The following is a 24,048-nucleotide window of genomic DNA, read 5'->3' as shown; positions in this document are numbered from 1 at the left end:
AATACTTCACCTACTTTTCAAATGACATTACATTACAATACTATATGCAATTCTATATGAGCAGCAGGATTTATTAATATTAATGTTTTAACAACTGTTTTTAATATAGGGTATTATTATAATATTGCCTATTTTTAATGGTTTTAATGTTTTTAAAGTTTTAATATTGTTGTATGCCGCTCAGAGACCATTGGTAATGGCACGGCTAAAAAAATCTTGCAAATAAATAAATAAAACAATTCTCCTTTAGTCCAATGTCGGTATTTATGTATGGCCAAGTTATTACAATTTTAAAAATTGTAATAGATAGATATAAGTTAATTATGAACAACTCCAGGAGATGCAACATAGACAAACATATTCTATTCTCTGAAAGGAAAAAAAATGCTGTACAATTGCACCAAGACTTTAATAACATGGTACTGAACAAATAGTCATTTCCATGCAAAATCTCAATATTAGAAATCTTGGTTTGCTAAAGGGAGAGAGATGTTTGAGGCTTATTAGGATACTTTACTTTTAAGTGTATAAATTACTAATTACTCCAAATTCTTTAATGCTTCACTAGGTGTCCTGTGTTGAAATGAAAGACAAGATGGGCATAGCTAGGAAAAGAGACTATGCAAAACGGCAGAGTGCGCACATGAAGAAAGGCAAGATTAGCTTCAGAGCACAGCCTTGCTCTGAAACAAAACCTTTCTGCTTTAACTCATCCACTACAAAGTAATCTATATAACCAAATGGGCACAAATTCTGGCTGCCTTGATAGTGAAGTATCTAAATGCTACCCTACCCTCGATTTTTGCCTGGAGCTGTAGGATCCTTTGGGCGACTCTACTGGGTCCCTTCAAGCTCAACAAAAGTACAATATGAAGAATATCCCTACCTTTTCCCAAACTCCACGCTAGATGTTTCCCATAACTCATTTATTTCACTTCCCAAAGTGAAAAGCCTAGTATTGTAAGGCAAGAGATTATTGTCACTCTCACCAAAGGTCAATGAATCACTTGCCAACATGAAGGTGACAAGCAGAGATGTGGATAGTTCAATGTAATTCAAAACATGTCACGATTCACAGAAAGTATATTTACTCAAGTAATTCAGTAATATACACTCACTGTTCGTGATGCACATATTTTGTGAGTGGCTACTAGTATTTCATACTTAAAGATGATAGTAAACACAGATGTCTGGCAACTCTAGAGGCTTTTTTCCTTGTGATAAACATGAAAACAAATTTTGATGCACAGCAACAACTGTTGTATGGAAAAAATCTTTTTCACTTGGCATGAGAAAACAGACAAATGTCCTGTCAAGTGTGCTCACCAAGGTAAGTTACACTTGTTAAATGGTTATCTGTACTGTATCACGTTTCAGGGTGAGGTTTTTAAAAATCTCTAATGTTTATTTGTGGTTTCTATGTCAGCATGGCTTCATTACTTGTTGCTCACGAGCCATTTTCTCTTAGGTGCCAGAACCACAACAGCTCATACAGGAACCAAGACCTGAAGATGTTATACATACACACACGTCAAATATAATCTGTTGCTGCTAAAACTGAGCCAGCCTGAAACAAGACTTCGGTTGCAAGTGCATTAAAAATCCACAAGGGGTGCCACAATGGATCTTTCTACAAATAGAGGTCTCAACTTATTACTCAATTTCCTGCTTATCTTCCTGGTTCTTGTTGTCATGTACATCCTTGTGAAGCTCATGTGACGAATTTCTGGTTTTAAAGTTTACTTTTATTCAACTATGGTAACTTGAACTCTCAAAACTACATGAGCATAAACAATAAAATAAACAAGCCAAAAACTGGAATTATCCACAACCCAGCAACCTGCAGATCAGGGGAGTTTTGGTTTCATTAGATTGATTAAGACTTTGGATTTGTTGACGTGCGTTGCTTTTACATCAGAACAGAATAGCAGCATAGTATAGAAAAATGACACCCTGTTGGTATGGAATCAAATTTACAGCAGCGCTGGTATCAGCATAACACATCAACGCCTTCAATTTAATCTATCCAAGAGTGGATAAACAGTGACTTCTGACACCACGGCCTCTGCAAGCAGGACTGGAAAAAAAACCCCAATCCACAAACTGTATCACTGGAACTTGAAATATAATGAAAAAAACGAAAAACAGCAAACATGATTTATCTATAGTAAGAAAACAATGGCAACATACCTGTTCGAAGAAAAATGTATATTTTATCTGTTGAATATGTGTAGCTTTATATATAAGTGAGCACGATGGCTAACAGTAAATAGAAAATGTGGGGAAACAGACATACTTTACAGACAAAAAGGATATGCATGCTCTTTCAGAAGTAAGTCTCATAATATTTGATAGATTTTATACATACTATAAATAAGCCCCACTGAACACACCGGAGCTTACTTATGAGTAAACATGCATAGGATTACAGTGTTAATTACTCTGACCACTGGACAAGTCTATTATAGCATGTTAGCCATAACACTTTTAGCAAAGCAAAAAAAAGTCTAAAGCAAAAAAAAGCACATCAGGTTTGCCCTAACTGTTTCACTTGCAAAAGCTCAAAGCCTTATATTCTAACATAAAACATATGACTTAGTCTTGCAAGTAAATTTGTTGACTTCTCCCAAATGCACAATTGCCCTATTAACTTACAGACTAATTCTATTCAGCTCCTTAAACTAGAAGATACTATTCTAAAGAATGCTTATAGCCTACAGGTGTGTTTAGGATTCTTCAATTTTTGTCACTTTTTTTTTGCTAGATATACATGTGGAATTTTTTCAAGCTGCGCTTTCCCAAATTCAAACTGCAAATATAACTTCTACACTAAACTACTGCCGTTTTTTCATCCTGTTTGCTTTGTCTATAGACGTGTCTCACAGAGAATAAGCTGTTCACTACATGTACTATGGAACTTTACATGTGATACCCACAGGATATATCTGAGACATGTGTACTGTATATGTATGCCTATCACAGTGACCTTCAAAGACAGAATTCTGACCAACGCCTATTATGTGAAATAGAATACCACATAGAAGCCTAGCAAAGCAATAAAGGTTATAGAATACAAGTGCCCGGAATGCCACATGCAGTATGTTTGGAAAACGAGTACAGGCATTTATAAATGTTTCAGAATGACAACGAAAATAATTTAACAATCTGCTCCAAGAGGACCCAGAAGTTCTCACAAATGCAAATAATTCCAATAGCATAAGAGTCAATCAAAGAATTCTTGAGGTGTGATATGTCTCCATACATCCACTGATCATTCTAACAGCTCCTACCCCCTAATTGTCTTATCTATGTTTTAATTATCTTTTGACATTACTTGCATCTATAATGTCATCTTTCACAAAATTCTTCATATTGTCAGCACTAAAACTGGGAAACATTACTCCTTGGATGTGCCAGCCGTGAGTTTCAGTGTAACAAAGTAACTTCCCTAAGTTCTGAGATGTTCTAGACCTATCACACTGGCTCCCAGGACTTAGTCTGAAATCCAGATGTCACCAATGAAAGTATAATTGAAACATTTCACTACTAGATTTTAAGCTGCCTTCTGTTTTGTCAGTCACTTATGTACATTTGGCTTCATACACTGCTACTAAATATTGTACTGGCTAAAAGCCCGTTGCTTAGCCTAGTAGGTCACACTAGAACAGGCCTACTGAATCAGTGGGGACTTGGGTAAGTCATCTCTGCCATACATTCCATTGCTTCAATTAGGTCTACTCTAACTTTGCAGTTAGAGTACTTGCTTTTGCATCATGAGGAACAATTAGTGTGGGGCCATTTAAATCAATGGAACTTACAGGAGAGGTGAGCCATAACATCCTTACTGACTCAATGGTCCTACTCTAGTGTGATTTACTATGCAAAGCAGCAAGATTTCAAATATTATTTTTCTCAGATTTCTATGCAGTCCCCACAGATGTTCCCTAATAGCTGCACATTGCAGCAATCTGATCAAAATGATAGAAAGGTTTAACTTAGTAGAAAATATATTCTCATAACTCAATATACAAGACAAATATTATAGGGTACTAACATTCAGGAGCTGCATCAATTTAAAGATGGTGCAACTTAACATACAAAAAGTTAAATTTTATTAAATAATGAAAATACACTTATATATTTTATGTTGTTGCTTTTCTTCTCTCTCTCTTCCCTAGAAGTATCTGACAACTATTTTTTCATAAAGTCAGGGATGCAGATACCCCATGGATACACTCTAGAACTGGAAAACAGCCTAAAGTAAAAATACAAGCTTGACAACTTGCTTCCTCCATGTCTCAACTCTAACATAACTTTAGAGCAATGAAAAGAAGCTTAAGTGTTTCTTCTGTACTGAGTGTAACTCTCACTTTTCAATTGCCATAGGTTAAGAAATCGGCATTGGCATTTGCCATTGTCCAACAGTGGGCTTACTCACCACACAACAGCAAATGCCTATGCTTACTTTAACCTACAGCAATTTGCAGCCAAAATTTCTGCTGATGGAGTTATTTCTGCTGATGGCTTGCCAAATGTCTGGCAAAAGGAGGACATGTCCTCCTTTCTTAGCCTAATGTCCTCCATCTGGCACGAAAAGCTAAAAACCTTTAAAATTTCCAGCTTTTGTAATATTTTATGTTATAATTTTGGATGGGAGGGGGAGAGGTGGAAGGTGAAAAGCAATCTGATGGAGTCGCAATCTAAGACACCACTTTGGGCTGTAAATCAGCCACACCCATGTGGAGCCTTTGCTTCTGGAGGTGACTTCCTGCTTTGTTTTGAGCAAGCTGCACGTAAAGATTAGCAAGGAAAGGAGAGCAAGATATCTACCCCCACACACACACACACACACCACAAGTGAGAGGGAATGGGCAAAACAAAAGGAGAGACTCGAGAGAGAGTGGCAGCCGGAGAAGGGCAGGATCTCTTTTTTAAGGGGAAAAAGTTTGTGGGTTTGCCCAGAGATATTCAAGCAAGCAGCAGGAGTCTAGAAAGGAGAGACGGCGGCAGTGGCTAACAAAGATTGAGGAAGGCTGGCGGAGAAGAAGTAAAACTGCAGGGAAGGGAAGCCAGAGCAAGAGCGGGGCTCCACTCCAGGTGCCTGCCAGAGAAAGAGGGAGAGGGAGAAGAGGCGGCAGCCGCAGCCATAGGAAAAGGAGGCGGGAAAGAAAGGGGAACCTTCTCGCAGAGGTTGCCTTGGCACAAGTGAAGGAGCAACAACAGCAGGTGCCAGGATATGTTGTGTAATTAATAAAGGTTACAGTGGGGTCTTGACTTACGAACAACCCTACTTGCGAACAATTCAACTTACAAACCCGCCCTATAGGGGAAATAAGGACTTGACATACGAACTTCCCTCGAGTTACGAAAAGGAAAAAAAGTGCCCCCTCCCTCCCCTTAGAGGCTTCTGGAGGGGAAAAAAGGATCAGAAACTTAAAAATAAATAAAAGAAAGTTACTTACCAGGCCTTGGTAGCCCCCAAACAGCAGCAAAAAGAGCAGGAAACAGCTAAAAGCCCACACCAGAAGGGAGCCTGGCAGCCATTTTGTGCTTCCCCCCCCCCGCTCCTGCCCCCTCCTTTCCCCGCCTATCAGCTGATGGGCTGGCTCTGAAGAGGCTTGGGGAGGCTTGCTCAGCACCTAAAAAGCCTGCCTGTGTGTCTTTGTGCTGAAAAAAATCAGCACAACATACTTTAAAACATGCTTTAAAATTGGCTTCGTTGAAAAAAAAAGATTTCTAAAGTGCTTTGCAAACTGTTCCCTGCTTTCCTCCTTGTTTCCTGAACCTAAGTGAAAAAAAAGAAAGAATATCCCCCCTCTAGTGGCAGAAGGCGGAATAGCAGCTTCCCATTAGTTTCTATGGATGGAAAAGAATCTGGGAAATGCAGATTCGACCTACGAACTTTTCGACCTAAGAACCACCTTCCAATACGGATTAAGTTCGTAAGTCGAGACCCCACTGTATAAGGTAATAATTGTGCAATTGGCTGTTTAAATAATGTTTTTTGGTATTTTGAAAAAAAGCCTCCATTGAATTTATTTTTATTTTTTAACATGACTGTTTCTTGGTCAGTTCACTAAGAGACATTTATTGGCAGCTATTGTAATAAAACTGTATTGATTGCAAGTTTAATCCGAAACAACTCAAATGAAACATTCAATACGTCCTCCCCTGTCCTCTTTTTTGTCTTTCTATGTCCTCCTTTTGGTACCCTTGTACCTGGCAACCCTATGCCAGCATAAATTCTCAGTTAGTTTCCAGCCACTGAAAACAAAGCCTAGTTACATACTTCCCAAAAGATATTATGTCAGAAATCCTTGAGCACGGCCCAAGTCAGAGACAACATTACAAATGTACAGTTAAACCCTATGTATTCATAGCATACTCTCACTAAAATCAATGTGCTTCAGTTAGTCATGATTAACAAGGCCTATATATTTAAATGGACCTACTCTAACTAAGACCAGATTGTCGAAGAGTTACTTTTTCTACTAACGTTCCTGGAAGTAATAATGCAAACTGTTATTTTTAAAAAGCCATTTTTTTCAAAGATTTGGGTAGAACTAATATAGGACTCAAGTCACAACAGCAATAGCCAGTATGGGCCCTGATTCAAGTGAATTATATGATTTCAACATATACTGTATAAGAAAAAGTTGGTAAGATTACTATTTTTTTCCACTAGACATGGGACTTCCATATTTCTTGAACAGCACTTTCCAGAATTAACCAGCTTTAAGTCAGAAATTAAAGTCCTCACAGGAGTTTTCATTAAAACACAGGGGGAGTATAAAGTGGTTTATCACTGTACTATTTAGAGAGCTTGTGGGCAGGGCCCAAATCTAAGTGTTAGTAACCTATGGTAAACCCACTGAATCAATAGAATTTATTCAAATGTTCTTTAACCATCCAGTAATCAATTTAATGGATACAAGATGCAGCTAACCAAAATGCATGTTTAACACCCACTGTGACAGTGTATTCACTTAGCTAGGGGGATACTAGTTAGAAAGTTTGACAGGACCAACAACTTCTAAGAGAAGCTGGCTAGGAGAGAAGAAGCACACCTCAAGCTAAATTCTCCAGAAACAGCAATATATTATCAGTTTAAAACTCTATTTTACTATAATGAATTGTGACAATCTACACAGAAAGGGAAAGAAAATTCATTCTTGCAACTTCCGCAAAGTCTAAGATAATATAAACCACTTATTCAGGTATTCCAAAATGGCAATTGATTGAAAAGTAATTTATTTTTACATGACAGTTCATTTTTCTCAAACTTGATGGACTGCTGCTTCACTCAAGATGTGTTCACAAGTAACCAAGTAGGGAACAGAGAAAAATTAACTGCATTTTTAAAAAAGAGAGGTTACTTACCTTTAACTGGTTCTTCTAGTGGTCCTCTGTGAATCCACATAATTGGGTTGTTCTGAGCCTGCACAGGACCTCTCGGAAGTTTCTAGAGCTTAAAGACATGTGATTAGTGGGACGTTCCCCCATGGAGCACATGCTCCGCCCGTCAGAAGTCCCCTCAGTTCCCAAAAGAGTCTGCCACTGTCAACGAGTTATATAAGAGGACAATATGATAGAGAGAGGCGAGGCAGGGCGGGATGTGTGAATTCACAGAGGACCACTAGAAAAACCATAGTTACAGGTAAGTAACCTCTCTCCTTCGAGGCCTCTGTGAATGCACACAACTGGGTGACTGGCACGCTCACTTACTGGATGGTGGGACGTCACGGTAGAAAGGAAGTCAATACAGCTCTGCCGAAAGCAGCATCTTTCTTTGCCCAGACATCCAAACGGTAGTGTGTGACAAACGCTGATGGATTCGACCATGTAGCTGTATAGCATATGTGAGGGATTTCTATTCCTCATTCGAAGGCAGTGGAGATAGACAGTGCTCTAGTCAAGTGAGCCTTCAAGGGTTCAGGTGGTGTTTTGCCTGCCAGTTCATATGCCAGTGAAATTGTTTGAACAATCCACCTAGCCAACGTTTGAGGTGAAGCTAGTGAACCTTTATTAGGGCCATGAAAACACAGGAAGAGCCTTGATGCTTTCCTAAACAATTTGGTTCTGTCAATGTAAAAGGCCATGGAATGTCTAACATCAAGCATGTGGAGCATGCGCTCGAGAGGTGTAGAGGGAGATGAAAATAGGGTAGGCTGAATTACAGGTTGATTAAGATGAAAATCAGATACAACCTTAGGTAAGAATGAAACCTTTGGGTCTAGAGTAACCGTGTCCGGATGGAACTGCAGAAAAGGTGGATCTGATCCCTGAGCTGCCAGTTTGCTAGCATGTTTAGCCGATGTTATGGCTACTAAGAATGATGTTTTCAAAGAAAGCAGTTTGTAGCCATTGGTTCAAAGGGAGGTCAGGTTAATGCATTAAGGACAAGCTGTAACGACCACTGGGGAAGAGGAGGTTGATGTGGAGGACAGATATTGCGAAGTCCCTTAAGGAATTTTTTTCATGGTCGGATGGGAGAAAAGTTTAGCTGCTGCCGAATGAGGTGGTTGGTGCGCGACCACTGCAGCAATATGAACTTTCAAAGTAAAATGGACCAATCCAAGATGAAAAAGATGGAGTATAAAGGTAAGTAGAGTCTTCAGTGAAACTGGTACCACAGGTAAGTTTTTAAAATTGACAAAGGCGAGGAGTGGCCTCCATTTATGTTGGTAAAGGATCTTTATTGATGGTTTTCAAGCCCTGTCAAGTATATCCCTTATTGCAGTAGAATCCTCCACACCGTCAGTTTCAGAGATTCGAGATCAGGATGGTAAATGAGTCCATTGTCCCGCATGAGGAGGTTGGGGATGGATGGAAGATGGAGGAGGTTGCTCAACGTCGATCTCAGGTGGGTGAATCACAGCTGTCGTGGCTACCATGGGGCAAGAAGGATCACATCTGATTGAAACTGTTGAAACCGAATGATGGTATGTTGTATCAGTGGGATTGGCAGGAACAGGTAGAGGAGTCCACTGTCCCATCTTATCATGAAGGAGTCTCCGAGAGAGCCTCTGCTGATACCGGTGTGGGAACAATATACAGTAGTTGTCACTTGGTATTGTTCTCAGTTCCCTTCAGGGATTGCTGCCTTGTCATGGTGAAGGGGCTTGAGTAACTCAGAGAAGCTATGGGCTATGCCGTGCAGGGACACCCAAGACGGACAGGACATAGTGGAAAGTTCCGACTAAACGCAATCCACCTGGAGTAGGAAATGGCAATGCCACTCCAGTATCTTTGCCAAGAACACCCCATGATCAGAAACAAAAGGCTAAAAGATATGGCCCCTCAGGTTGAAAGGGGCCCAACATGCTACTGAGGAAGAGCGGAGGACAAGTACAAGTAGCTCCAGAGCTAATGAAGTGGTTGTGCCAAAGCCGAAAGGATGCTCAGCTATGGACGTGCCTGGAAATGAAATGAAAGTCCAATGCTGCAAAGAAAAATACTGCATAGGAACCTGGAATGTAAAATCTATGAACCTTGGGAAGCTGGATGTGGTAAAACAGGAGATGGCAAGAATAAACATTGACATTCTGGGCATCAGTGAACTAAAATGGACAGGAATGGGTGAATTCAGCTCAGATGATTATTATATCTACTATTGTGGGCAAGAATCCCATAGAAGGAATGGAGTAGCCCTCATAGTCAACAAAAGAGTGGGAAAAGCTGTAATGGGATACAAGGCAGACCTTTCAACATCACAATAATCCACGTTTATGCACCAACCACCATTGCTGAGGAGACTGAAATTGAACAATTTTATGAAGATTTACAACACCTTCTAGAACTGACACCAAAGAAAGATGTTGTTCTCATTCTAAAGTTGGGAGTCAAAAGATAAAAGGAACAACAGGAAAGTTTGGCCTGGGAGTTCAAAATGAACGGCTAATAGAGTTTTGTCAAGAGAACAAGCTGTTCATCACAAACACTCTTTTCCAACAACACAAGAGGCGACTCTATACATGGAACTCACCAGATGGGCAACACCGATATCAGATTGATTATATTATCTGCAGCCAAAGATGGAGAAGCTCTATACAGTCAGCAAAAACAAGACCTGGAGCTGATTGTGGCTCTGATCATCAGCCTCTCATAGCAAAATTCAAGCTTGAACTGAAGAGAGCAGGAAAAACCACTGGGCCACTCAGGTATAATCTAAACCAAATCCCTTATGAATACACAGTGGAAGTGAAGAACAATTTAAGGAACTAGACTTGGTGGAGAGAGTGCCTGAAGAACTTTGGATAGAGGCTCGTAACATTGTATAGGAGGCAGCAACAAAAACCATCCCAAAGAAAAGGAAATGCAAGAAAGCAAAGTGGCTGTCCAATGAGGCCTTAGGAATAGGAGAGAGGAGAAAGGAAACAAAATGCAGGGGAGATAGGGAAAGTTACAGAAAATTGAATGCAGACTTCCAAAGAATAGCAAGGAGAGACAAGAGGGCCTTCTTAAATGAACAATGCAAAGAAATAGAGGAAAAGAATAGAAAAGGAAAAACCAGAGATCTGTTCAGGAAAATTGAAGATATTGGAGGAACATTTTGTGCAAAGATGGACGTGATAAAGGACAAAAATGGGAGGGACCTAACAGAAGCAGAAGACATCAAGAAGAGGTGCAAGAATACACAGAGGAATTATAACAGAAAGATTTGGATATCCTGGACAACCCAGACAATGTAGTTGCTGACCTTGAGCCAGACATCCTGGAGAGTGAAGTCAAGTGGGCCTTAGAAAACCTGGCTAACAACAAGGCCAGTGGAGGTGATGACACTCCAGTTGAAGTATTTAAAATCTTAAAAGATGATGCTCTTAAGGTGCTACATTCAATATGCCAGCAAGTTTGGAAAACTCAACAGTGGCCAGAGGATTGGAAAAGATCAGTCTACATCCCAATCCCAAAGAAAGGCAGTGCCAAAGAATGCTCCAACTACCGTACAATTGCACTCATTTCATACGCTAGCAAGGTTATGCTCAAAATCCTACAAGGTAGGCTTCAGCAGTATGTGGACCGAGAACTCCCAGAAGTACAAGCTGGATTCCGAAGAGGCAGAGGAACTAGAGACTAAATTGCTAACATGCGCTGGATTATGCAGAAAGCCAGAGAGTTCCAGAAAAATATCTACTTCTGCTTCATTGACTATGCAAAAGCCTTTGACTGTGTGGACCACAGCAAACTACAGCAAGTCCTTAAAGAAATGGGAGTGCCTGACCACCTTATCTATCTCCTGAGAAACCTATATGTGTGACAGGAAGCAACAGTTAGAACTGGATATGGAACAACTGATTGGTTCAAAATTGGGAAAGGAGTACGACAAGGCTGTATATTGTCCCCCAGCTTATTTAAGTTATATGCAAAATACATCATGCGGAAGGCTGGACTGGAGGAATCCCAAGCCAGAATTAAGATTGCCGTAAGAAATATCAACAACCTCCGATATGCAGATGATACCACTCTGATGGCAGAAAGTGAGGAGGAATTAATGAACCTTGTAATGAGGTTGAAAGAGGAGAGTGCAAAAAACAGCCTGAAACTCAACATAAAAAACCCTACGTTCATGGCCACTGGTCCCATCACCTCCTGGGAAATAGAGGGGGAAGATATCGAGGCAGTGACAGATTTTATTTTCTTGGGCTCCATGATCACTGCAGATGGAGACAGCAGCCACGAAATTAAAAGACGCCTGCTTCTTGGGAGGAAAGCGATGACAAACAATCAATCCTCCTTCCATATGAGCCTACCCGGCAGTTAAGATCTAGCCAGGGGGCCCTTTTGAAAGAGCCGTCCCTCAAGGAGGTAAGAGGGATGTCTTGTATACAAAGGGCCTTCTCGGCAGCTGCCCCCAGACTATGGAATGCCCTCTTAATGGAGATTCATCTGGCGCCGACATTGATGACATTTCAGCAACAGGTCAAAACCTTCCTGTTCCAGAAGGCTTTTAATTGAAATAACATCAACTGTGGGTCCTGATGGCAATTTTTAGAGTATCAATTTTAAATGTATTTTAATCATTTTACCTTTTATTGTATTTTAATTGAATTTAATTATTATAAGCCGCCCAGAGACCTTTGGGTAGAGTGGGCGGCATATAAGTTAAATAAATAAATAAGTAAGTAAAATAAATGATTGAATTCGGTGTTGGATGTTTGGATAAAAAGGCAGTGTCCAGAACATGGGTTTTATCATGGTTTTCCACACGTTTTGAAATGTGTAATGATGAAGGGGGCTTGCCCATGATTCTTTAATCAAATCTAGCATAGCAGGTATGAAGGTAACCTAAGAGGAGGTGTCTTCTCTTGATTAATATCATCAAAAACTAAGTCTTGTTTAGGTGGTGGTTCCTCAATTTCCAATTGTAGGGACTTAGCCATCCTCATCACTACCTGGGAGTACGAAGTAAAATCTTCCGAAGGTGAGGATGGATGATTTTCTGCTACATCAGATGTTGGAGTGGGTAAATTGGAGGGTGAGTCTGGAGAAATATCAGAGAGCGAATCATGGTTTGATGTGGACGATTCAAAGCATGGAGATTCATGTTGATATTTTGATGTGGAGAATTGTGTCAAAGAAGGCTGTTGTAAAGCAGGGGGTACTTGGGTTGTAGAGTACCTTTCCGTATCAGGAGGAGGAGGACCCTTATAGGTGGTCATAACATGTAGAGATGTGTTTTGAGGGGGAGGATGTTTTGGAAGAATGCTTCGACTGTGGTTGTTCCAATGATGAAGTAGCACGCTTGAGGGCCAGCTTGGTAGCAAATGGGATTTGGTGAGTTGATGTCGAGTGCGATGAGTGGGAACGGTTTCGGTATCAAGGTGGTGATGGAGACACAGAAGGAGAGTATTGAGGTGCTGTTTGGTGCTGTTCCCCAAGACAGAAAAGGCAACGGTCATGGCCGTCAGTGAGCGGGATCTTATTATTACAAAGTACGCACCACTTGAAAGGCCCGGGGGTGGCATAAAAGACAAGGGAAAATTGGAGGGAAGATGGGGGAGGGGGGGAGGGGGGAATCAGCAAAAACAGGGGAAAGAGAAAAAAAACTGAATCGAATTGAAGGTAGAACAAATCAATTTAGAGGGGAAACATCCAATAAAAAAGTGATTGAAATAACAAGAAGCAACTATTGATCGCAGTAAACTACTGATCGCTCTAGCTCTCTCTGAAATAGGTCTAACCTAAGCGGCAGCTAAAAGGAACTGAGGGGACTTCTAGTGGGCAAAGCATGCGCTCCACAAGGGAACGTCCCACTAATAACATGTCTTTAAGCTCTGGAAACATCCGAGAGGTCCTGCGCAGGCTCAGAACAACCCAATTGTATGCATTCACAGAGGCCACAAAGAAGAAATTCAGTATAGTTTTATGCAAAATACATGTCTGATTATATGGTTCCTTTTTCAAGTCAAGAAGATCTAGTACTTTTCCAGACGATGGAAAACAGACATCCCTGTGGGAAGCTGAGTTACTTACCTTCAACATAATAACAATCTATAAGGCCCAAATTCCATAGTCCCAAATCCAGGAGCCTCACTGGTTCAGTTGCATCAATTTTTATGTGACTTAAGGGATCATCAATGTGCCATTGACATGGCCATACAGCAGTGAAAGTTTAATTAATTTACTGTCTTATATGATGAAAATCATATCCCTGCAAATCTGAAGGTGAGAGAATTGAGAGGTTCCCCTTTAATCCACTATCATTGCTTAGAATGATACTGCCATCCCACTTCATTTCAATTAAAAACTTTACAATATAGTAAAATCCCCACTACAGACTGCTTTACATACTGGGGAAATTCACCGGTGTCACTGTAGACTTTTAATGTCATTTCAATTTCCATCCACATGGTGGCAGCAAACACTGAATTTACATTCTTACCTGCATAGGATGTTCATTTCCTGTTCTAACATCTTCAAGCTGCTGTAACTGCCAAGGTGGTAAACCATAGGACTCCTCAGAAGGCCTAGACTCTGGAGGATTTGTATGAAATTGTTCTGTAAGCCACCGCTGAGTCCTCTCAGAGGGTTGAATGGGAACACCACTCACAGCCTGCGGCCCCAAAGTTATATATCCGTGATGAAAACCTTCACAGTTTGATGTAGCAGGCTTGCTTTCCGGTAAGGCACTATAGGTCATGTCTAAGGCATGTCTCCTGTTTGAGGGATCAGTAACTCCCAAGTCTTCTTTGCTGCAGCTTTCAAATTTGTATTTGCAGTCCAAAGTAGAGTTTCTTTTCTTCCCAGGCTCCCTGTCCTCAATTTTGAGCAGCTCCATGCTATTGTGCAAACAACTTGTCCCATTTGCTCTCAACGGTGGAGACACAGCCTTGCCTCTTGCTGTCTGATCCATGCTGGGCCTGCACTCTGCCGAGCAAACACCTCCATCCTGGCTGCAGCTCACGGGCGTGCTGAGCTTAGACAGAGAGGACCATTTCCTTACAGGTCTCAAGTCCTTCATGTCCAAAGAGCTGTCCAGCATGCCCTGATGCCGGCTTCCAGCAGACCTCAAAAGGCTTGTACTCCATTTTGAACAGCCTGATTTGAGAGGTTCCTTGTGTTTCGAAAGCGAAGAGCTGGCACTCGACGGCATCACATGGGCAGTAGGGATCGAGACCAGAGAGCGGCTGGGCTTAAATGAAGAAGTACCACTCGAGGTGGAATGATCTAGGGAGAAAGAGTTTCACAATGTGAGTGGACAGGGCTAACAGAAGCAGGCCACATTACTGGCTACAAACGTTAAGGTACTGACCCAGCTGAGATAATGAGTGGATTGATATTTTATAAGACATTTACTAGCTTAAATGCACTTTTCTAAAGTCTTACATGCAAGGAACTGCTGTCAGAGTCTGTAACCTTCCTCTTTTTTTAAGTACAGCACCTGTTTTTTCTCTGTGGTTTCATCATGCCCTGAGTAAAGTCAAGAGACGCTACTCTTGAACTAATTTAAATAACATGTATATATGTGTAATTTTACAGGTACTCCTTTATTTACTAGTGATTTTTTAATTTTATATGCACATACTGTATTTTTCCGTGTATAAGACCCCCATGTATAAGACGCCCCCCCCTCCACTTTTCTAATCCAAAATTAAGAAATCTAAGTGGGGCTTAGCAAGGTTGGGGGGGAGGGATCAAAGTGCTGCAGGACAGCTTTGATCCCTGCTTTCCCCTCCACTTGTTATTGTTCTCTCCTCAGCTTACTTCTGTGTCTAAGACGACCCTCAATTTTCAGTCTAAAGATTTTAGACAAAAGTGTAGCCTCATACACGGAAAAATACAGTAAGTGAACACTATGAGACTACTGAGAATTTATTTCACCGAGAACTAAAATACAATTACAGAATATGAAAGGGAACTCTCTGACTCATGCTGTAAGTCCAGTTTGGGGCAAATATCTGTTTACTGCTATAGACCCCTTTCCCACACTCCACTTTATCTGAGAGGGTCTCAGAAGAGTATTTTTCAGGTAGAACCGATAGTGATGTAAAAGCTCCACATTATTAATGAAACAGAAGCTAGGATTCAGGCCTTTGAACACATGAAAGTTATGCCATGTGGGGCAATGATATGCGTAGCTATTGCCTTGGCTCTCCATTCTGGCTCCATCCAAAATTTGAAACATCAGTAGGCTGACAGAAAATCCCAATGTGCCAAGGTTCCTAGACAGATGAGCAAGTTAAAATTAACAAGGTGAGACAGAGGTTACAGGGCTTTGAGTGGCAGCTCTCCTATGCCCAGCAACTGCTGCTTTGCATCAAAGCCTGCGGACAAATAAAAATAAGCAGCTAATCCTGGCATTAGTATTTTAGCCTCTACTATGGCACATGGCTCAACCTTCACTCTAGATATTCACGTTGCTCTTGCACGGGAGACTTAAAAAAACCTCCCACCATTCTTTCTAATTATTAGGGTCTCCTGGAGTTGCATTTATGGCTCTTTAAAAGGACAAACAATCAAGTTTGCTCTGTCTTTCTTTCATGTCACTAAGGTGTCTTTAGAGCCTTACTACTTGGCAGAAATCATGTAAATCAAACTGAAACCTATATAATTCTATCCAGTTGCTCAATGCTCATGGTGCACAGAGGACTGGGTATGGAGATCCCTGGAAGGATGAGCAAAGAATCCCAGAGATCACTGTATACAACTTGTGGAAGTATACTCTTCCTTGCCATCTCTATAAATTAATGCAACCAAGCACTTTATAAAAAGAGTTACAATGATAGAAATTGCTAGCTTAACTAGCAATTATGTTTAAATACATTTACATATTACAAAACGTTATGATTCTTTCTTGGAATCCAGAAAAAAGAGGAACATTTCCTTTGTGTGCGAGAGAAAAATCAACTTACAATTTAAGAATGAAAAGCTACCATCTGCTGGAAGATGAAAAGACAGTACTTAAGATATATTGTTCAACTGATCTGAGTACAGTATATGGAAACTTCCAAATCAGAGCAACATTCTAGACCACACTGTACAACATTGTATGCAATGCAAACTAACAGTGTAATCCTCTGCATTTTACACTGCATGAAACATAATATGCAATCTCTGTGTCTTTATACCAAAGTACAATTCTCTGGATGTGAACACTGCACATGTTCCATGGAATTTTGCACATCTACTTCAGAATATATCCCATTGAACTCAATGGGACTTAAATTAGAGTAATAATGATTAGCATGTACCGACATTTATTTCAACTGGGAATTCAAACTTTCCGTTTCCTGTAGTATGCCTTGTTAGAGAGGTAACCACAGAAGTTACACTCTGAAAGCCAAACTGTTCTGTCAGCTTTGGATACAAACCACGGGGCAAAAGTCATCTTCCAAGTTTCTTCTTCGGTTATAGCACTGGGAAAGGACAGAATGTGTTTCTCTGTGTCTTGTATGCCACTAGGCTTTTTCAGAGCCCGAAGTCCTTTACTGATTTGTCAGTTTTGCCAAACAAGCAGGATGAATTTTAATCTTTAATTAAGGGTTTAGTTGATTACTCATAGTAATTAATCAATTCAAGTTGGCAAGTTGTGCTTCACATAATATCTGCTGGAACAAATACAAATTTGAACATGCCATGTGCATTGTTTACTTACCAGTTCAGCTACCAATACTGCCTTCTATTCTGCCATAATTAATTAAATTAATGCCTTTGTGCAAATAATGAGTAAATACACACATGACTGATGCTACTCAATTGAGCAATAGACAAAAGTGAGAGAATGAAACCACTTCCATCGAAGGATCAGTCCACCAACATCAGGACTACTAAATAATTGGTTACAGGATTCTATTTCACTTCAGCTGTAAAGAAATATTTTTGTCATGGTCTGGAGGTAGAAGATACAGCCTCTAAATTTAACTATCCTTATATTTTAGTTGTTTTCTACAGAATTTCTGGCATAGTATTCTGATTATTTTAAATCAAACTAGAGAACAACTGTGCTTTTACAGGAATCTATCAAATATTATCGCGACATGGTCCCCAGCAAGCGCGACACACACACCCTTGCGAGTGCAACACCCCTGCCCCCCACACACATGGAGCCAGCTCCCCCCCCAACTTGTCCGCAGTCCCAAAAAGGTTGGGGATCACTACTGTAGATCATCCTGACTGCTGCCTCTGGTGCTATCAACATTCAGGCTGCCCTTTGCTATGTAAAGCTTGGCATCCTTTTTCCTGCTGGTAAAATGGGCACAGTACTGTGCCGCAATATCAGGCAATTTCCTGGTGCTCTGAATCATAGATATAGGAGCACAATATCTCACATCCATAAATCAGATGCGAAGAATTTAATTTCCTGGCTTTTTAAAACCGAAGTATTTGTACACTACACACACATTCCAATAGAAAATTCCCTCATGTAGATTTACCCAGTGACAGAGGATCCCAGAAGATGGGCACATGTCCTGTACTATGCTTGCTGGGAGAGGACAGAAACAAGTGCTATTTTTGGATTTAATGAAATGGTGAAGCAAACTTATAAGTAAATGCAGCACATACAAACATTTTTGGATTTTGTTTTTTCTTAATTACCAGACAATTATTGAGGAACAAGATGAGTGGAATGGTTGAAACTATGACAGGATATAGACATCAAAGCTCTGCTAACTTTGAGTAAGACAACCCACAGCCACAAAACAAAAAACAGCAATTTCAAAGCTTAAACAATTGAGCTTCTGAATATTTGTTTTCTAATCTTTTTTCAATATTTGTACAACCAGACAGAATCCCTTTGCCAGCAAGAATGCCTGTTTAGTGAGAAAGGAGTTAAAAATTTCTCCTCCTGAGAGTCAGCTAACCAACAAGATCAAAATTCCAAATTGCTTCATATCTGGAGCTGACTTCCCCTCTGAAGACTTGTGTCGGGAATCTGGTTGCAGAAATCCTGAAAGAATTTTCTAAAAGCACTCTGGGCTGGAACAAACACAACTGCTCTGTGCTTTTGTAATGCAGAAATACTTTGAATATGCCTTACAAAATTGATGCTAATTCTCTGGAGATACATAGCAAAATGTCCCCCTTTCTGGAGGACTGTCATTCATTTACTTCTTTTTTAAAAGTACTCCTGTTTTGTTTTTTCAAAGAAAACCTGTCTTTTGACTATTTCTTTGACCTTCCATTGCCCTCCACACATCTCCCATCCCAGCCCACAAAGTTCCAACAATGTATCTACTTTCCAACACTCTTGTTTCATTTATGTTCAGTTTATAAGAAAGTCACTGTTTTTCCCTTTTGAAAGGATTTTTGAGGATCTATATTTTAGCCCTAGCAACCTGAATTCTGTCCAAATTTTAAATGGGACCAACCATTCTCTTTCAAGATAAGCAAGATTGGTCTTCTCAATCTGTATGACAGAGGGGACAGTTTTACTTCTTAAAAATAACTCACAAACCCTTTGTCCAAACTTCCCCATATTTGGCAGAGAGCAAGAGCAGACTTTCTGTTACATCTGTGTCAAATTTGGTGCCAATCTTAAATCTATTTCCAGGTTATATTTTTTCTGTGGGCTGACCCAATTTTTAGAATTGCCTTGTAGAATGCCGATTTATCTGCAGCATAATAACATAGCTACACTATTGTGCTTCTTTAATATAGCACACTGCTTGCAGAAACAAAATGGACTAAATAAATCATATTGTATCATTTACCTCTGAAACATTTGGCAAATCTTGATGATGAGATTGATTTATTTTTATTTAATCTAATATAAACTTATAAAATAATATAGGGATGTGGTGGCGCAGCGGGCAAAAACGCAGAAGCCTGTGCTGCAGGGTCAGAAGACCAGCAGTCGTAAGATCGAATCCACGTGGCGGAGTGAGCTCCCGTCTCTTGTCCCAGCTCCTGCCAACCTAGCGGTTCGAAAGCATGCAAATGCAAGTAGATAAATAGAAACCACCTTGGTGGGAAGGTAACAGCGTTCCGTGTCTAAGTCGCACTGGCCATGTGACCACGGAAGATTGTCTTTGGACAAAACGCTGGCTCCATGGCTTGGAAACAGGGATGAGCACTGTCCCCTAGAGTCGAACACGACTGGACAAAAATTGTCAAGGGGAACCTTTACCTTTACCTTTAATATAAACTTAATCAGAAAGCAATATTTCTACAGTTACACAGTTCAAGTTTTGAAAACAGACAAAAAACATTGAATGCTCAATATATAATTCATTGTATAATCCAATTAAAATATAAGTACCCTGTCTCTTTGTCTGAGTGGGTGGCTGCCACAGGAAGTGGAAGAGGGAAGTATGCAGTGTGATGGGTGACTGGGCAGTTACTCTGAGGAGGCTGGGAGGGAAGCATGTATTTCCCAGGAAATGGGTGAGTGTGCAGAAGAGGCAGGAAGAGGAAGTGTGCGGGATTCGCAGAACACCTGTGCGGGTGCAGCACTGAACTGGGCTGAACTACTGAACCACAGTTTACGCCCATCTCTAGTTATAACAACAATGCAATCACACCAACACTGTTATGGTAACTGAAAGAGACGGAGTGCCGGAAGAGCATGAGAATTAGCTGATAAACCACTCATGGAGCACAAATAAAATTTTACAGTCTTGTGGCTTTTGCAGATATGAGAAAACTTGTTCATGAGTTTAAGATACTTTCAATACATATCTATTTAAATGTGTCATCCACCACTTGCTTACTGACTAGTTTTCAAACAACTCATTTTCTTCTATACTGACCTTTATCTTGCTGCAGGTCACAAATCATCCATGACTGCAGGTTGTCCTGCTTACTCATCATCTATATGGTACCCAAATTGGCAAATTGCCTAGACTCATCTAGCTTTGTCCTTCATTCTTGCTGCATCTTTCTCACTTACATCTTCTAATTTAAGCAACTCTTAAAAAATGAAACATACTAAGAAGCTTCAGTCAACCTGAGATGAAAGTCAAACCTAATCACATATGAAGGCTTTCTTTTAACTACATTCAACCTTACTTACCCTATTTCATCATCTAGCTCTGTACAACTGGGGTAATTACTGTACTTTAGGATTATTTTCACACTACAATTTATTCTTGATGCTGTTAACTTTTTTTGTTCATTATAGGAATACACTTAGCAGTAAGCAACACTTGAGGCAATTCAACACTGGTTGAATTGCCATAAGATTTTCTGAGATGCTCTCGAAGTGTCTGCATTTAGATGGACAGACAGATCATCATAGTTCATACCAATGTACCAAGTCTTGTCATTACCTTTGAGTTGGGCCCCAGTTTGTGATCAGAAAGTGAACCAAAAATGTTGTTTACACTGATAGAAGACACTGAAGTAGCCTTCAGGATTCTCAGGAGTTGGTCTGCTGGCTTGGCATGTGCTTGAAAATCCCAGCAAGGAGTCCTTAATTGCCAGCTAGGAGTGACTACATTTTATGCCATTTGCTTTCTGCATGTGCAACACATGCACCAGGATTTCACCCAGAGGATATAAGATACTTTTTTAATTTGTTCACCTGATCCAAGGTTAAAGCTACCAACAGTTAAGCATATTTTTGATGTTTTTTCTTGTTTATGGAACACTAAATTGCAAAGCAATACTGAATCTAAAATAAATTTATATGTACATATTGCTTTTCTTCCATACAGAATACTGTGAGCCATGTAATATACTGATAGAGCTTATATATCTACCTACGTATTTTCCCCTGAGCTTCGAAATATACACCCAGACACAGACTGACATTTAAAAACACTTCCAAGAAACAAACTTACCATCAACAATACAAATATTATTTCTATCATGTTTTTAAAAGGGAGTCTTAAAAGCACAAAGTAATGGATAAAGTAATGGATTAAGGAGGCCTGGGTTCAGTTCCCCAGCTCTTCCAAGGGAAACTTAATGGGGAGTTGAACTAGTAAAGTAACTCCTTAAATGCCTCCCTTGCCTTGAAAATCCTATTAGAGTCACTATCAGTCAGTTCTAACTTGATGGCACATAACAACAACTGCATACATTTCAAAACTAACAAGGAGCAATGGAAGGGGAAGGTGGAAGGTGAGTTTTCTTTCTTTCCCTCTCATATCATTAAAAAAAAATTCTCCTAAGGGTCAGGAGCCCTTCCTGTATGGGGTGAGACATGACACAAGTCATAGAGGAAAGCACCAAAATGAGAAGCATCTTCCATGAACATTCTGGCCAAATTTTCTGTGTCCTTCCTTTTTCTCTGCAGCACACTCTATCCCATTAAAAGGATCCTCTCACTTTGAAGAATGTTTTTCATGGGGCAGATGGGGTACACTTTCTAACTGTATCCTTTTACAGTCTGAGACATAGATTCATGGACTTCCTTTTGTAAGGAATATTCATTTCATTGTTTTCATCTTAATTCCTTTGGAAATGCTCTGTTTCTTAGGCTGTGTTGCTCCCTACTACAGTAGTACCTCGACTTACGAATTTAATCCGTATTGGAACGGCGTTCATACGTCAAAAAGTTCGTAAATCGAGGCAAACCTTTCCACAGAAATGTATTAAAACCATTTAATCTGTTCAGGCTACTTTTCATTTTTATGTTGAGGCGCTGTTCGTAGGTAGAGGCGTTACTTCCCATAGGAACTAATGCAAAGCCGGTTAACCCGTACTCTACCACTAGGGGGAGATTTTTTATTTTTTCTTCTTTTGACCTAAGATGAACTTAGGGGGGAAAAGGTCAGGAAAGGGTTTTTTCGTTTGTAAGTCGAGGCTCCGTTCTCAAGTCGAAGCAACATTTTTTGACCGGAGCCATTCGTAACGTGAAACATTCACAAGTGGAGACGTTCGTAAGTAGAGGTACCACTGTATAACCATGCTTCCTGCCATGAAACCATGCAGAGCAAGTCAGGGCACATCATCTGCTATACATAAAAATTAATTGTCTCTGGAGTCAACAATAGTACTTGTTTCGGAACATGTTCACTTAAATACTGGAAGTAAAACAAAATGCAAAACAAGAAACCAACAGTTTATCCTTCTGCACTTTTCTGTGGTCCACTGCCAGTCTGTGTATAGTTTGCCAGTTTGTCTTGTATTTCTTTTTCCTAGGACAATGAAGTTTAAAAATCTATTCTTCACATGCATTTGTGTATTCCTAGTGACATAGCTTCCCAGAGGTTCCCTATATTCTCCTTTCAGTAACAAAGAGATTCACATTTGCAAGGCAAAGTGTCATGAAGAAGCAGTATTGTTCTTAAACATCCAAACACTGCTTAACACTAAACAGGATACAATGAAGGTCAACTGAAGCCAAGAAACCATTCTGCAAACTCAACATTTCTCTAAAACAGCCATTCTTGAGAAGGGCCAGAAGCAGAAGGGGAAATGTATACAGAGCTAATTGTCAGATTTCACCACATGCTGTCAGATATCAAACCACATACAATTATCTCTGCATGTATAGGTGATACTTCAAATGGAATGTATTAAGTGCATGTAAAAATATTGATACAGGAAATTGTATTGACCTAATTGTGCAAGCGATTTCAGAAAACTCATGGTTTAATGAAGAAAGATGTATACAATGTATTAGCTCAGTGGTTCTCAAACTGGGGTTCCCAGATATTCCTGGACTGCAGTTCCCAGAAGCCTTCACCACTTGCTGTGCTGGTCAGGATTTCTGGAAGTTGCAGTCCAAGAACATCTGGGGACCCAAGTTTAAGAACCACTATATTAGCTGACATCCTGTTCCACAGTTCTGCCTTTGCAACAGGAATGGCATCAGTGGCAGTAACACATTGCTGTTAATTAAACTATTCCTTTTCACAGTCTGGGGGTGCACACAACTCACATACAATGCAATGAACTCATACACACCCTGAAATCACAAAGAGAAGCCTTTAGTCAGTAGCAATCTGTCACTACCAATTATGTCATTCCAACTACACAAGTGGATCCCATTCAACTGGCCAATATTTTGGATATTTTCTGTAACTGCTATTAGTTCACCTAGTATTATTCTGTTCTGGGCAAACCTCTGTATTTTTCAGCAATTACTTTCAGAAGCACTGTGTACTTTGGAAGTGGAACAAGAGCACCAAAAGAGTTTGAAACTACTAGAACGCAAACTTTTGAAATCTGTGTTCAAATCTCAGTTCCAAATTTATCAAAAGTAGTAGTTATTAGCAAAATATACATTTGCATTTTTACAACCATGAGAAAACCTAAACGTCATTATTTCACTTATTAATATATTTTAAAATCATCAAAGTATCACATCTGCTTCATTACACAGATGGCAAAACACTATAAATTGTGTTTGTTTAAACTGGAGGATTCAGGAGTATTGAGGGATGAAAAATAAAATAATAACCAATGCCATATCAATATTTCACTTTCAGGGTCCTATTGTATTTTTGCCCTAGTGCTTTCCTCACCGAGGGTATAATGACAAAACGTTCCAGTGCTCATTAAAAACAGGCTACATCGAACACTGCACAAATTGTCCAATATTCACGAATTTCCTGATCATTCTTTTCTCCACATCTGTTAGATTTTATGACATTCTAGCAGTCATTGATGTTATTCTTTGTACATTAAACACAATCCAATCCTATGCATGGCTATTCA

The 24,048-nt window shown here is 40.0% G+C and overlaps 2 protein-coding genes across 2 annotated transcripts in view; one reads left to right on the top strand and one right to left on the bottom strand.

Moving 5' to 3' along the window:
• The window catches only part of PLN (phospholamban), a 40,475-nt gene extending 37,399 nt beyond the window's left edge, over positions 1 to 3,076 (top strand). The window contains exon 2 of the transcript XR_002301325.3: positions 1,469 to 3,076. The gene's annotated coding sequence lies outside the window, so the exon portion shown is untranslated. The remainder of the gene's footprint in view (positions 1 to 1,468) is intronic.
• Positions 1 to 24,048, bottom strand: part of CEP85L (centrosomal protein 85L) — a 134,269-nt gene that overhangs the window by 64,941 nt on the left and 45,280 nt on the right. The window contains exon 3 of the mRNA XM_072997445.2: positions 13,883 to 14,667. Within this exon, the coding sequence (XP_072853546.2) occupies positions 13,883 to 14,667 (785 nt within the window). The remainder of the gene's footprint in view (positions 1 to 13,882; positions 14,668 to 24,048) is intronic.

This window comes from Pogona vitticeps, chromosome 1 (genome assembly GCF_051106095.1).
Source record: "Pogona vitticeps strain Pit_001003342236 chromosome 1, PviZW2.1, whole genome shotgun sequence".
In the NCBI taxonomy this organism is placed as follows: domain Eukaryota; kingdom Metazoa; phylum Chordata; class Lepidosauria; order Squamata; family Agamidae; genus Pogona; species Pogona vitticeps.
This window is presented reverse-complemented; position numbering and strand designations above follow the sequence as displayed.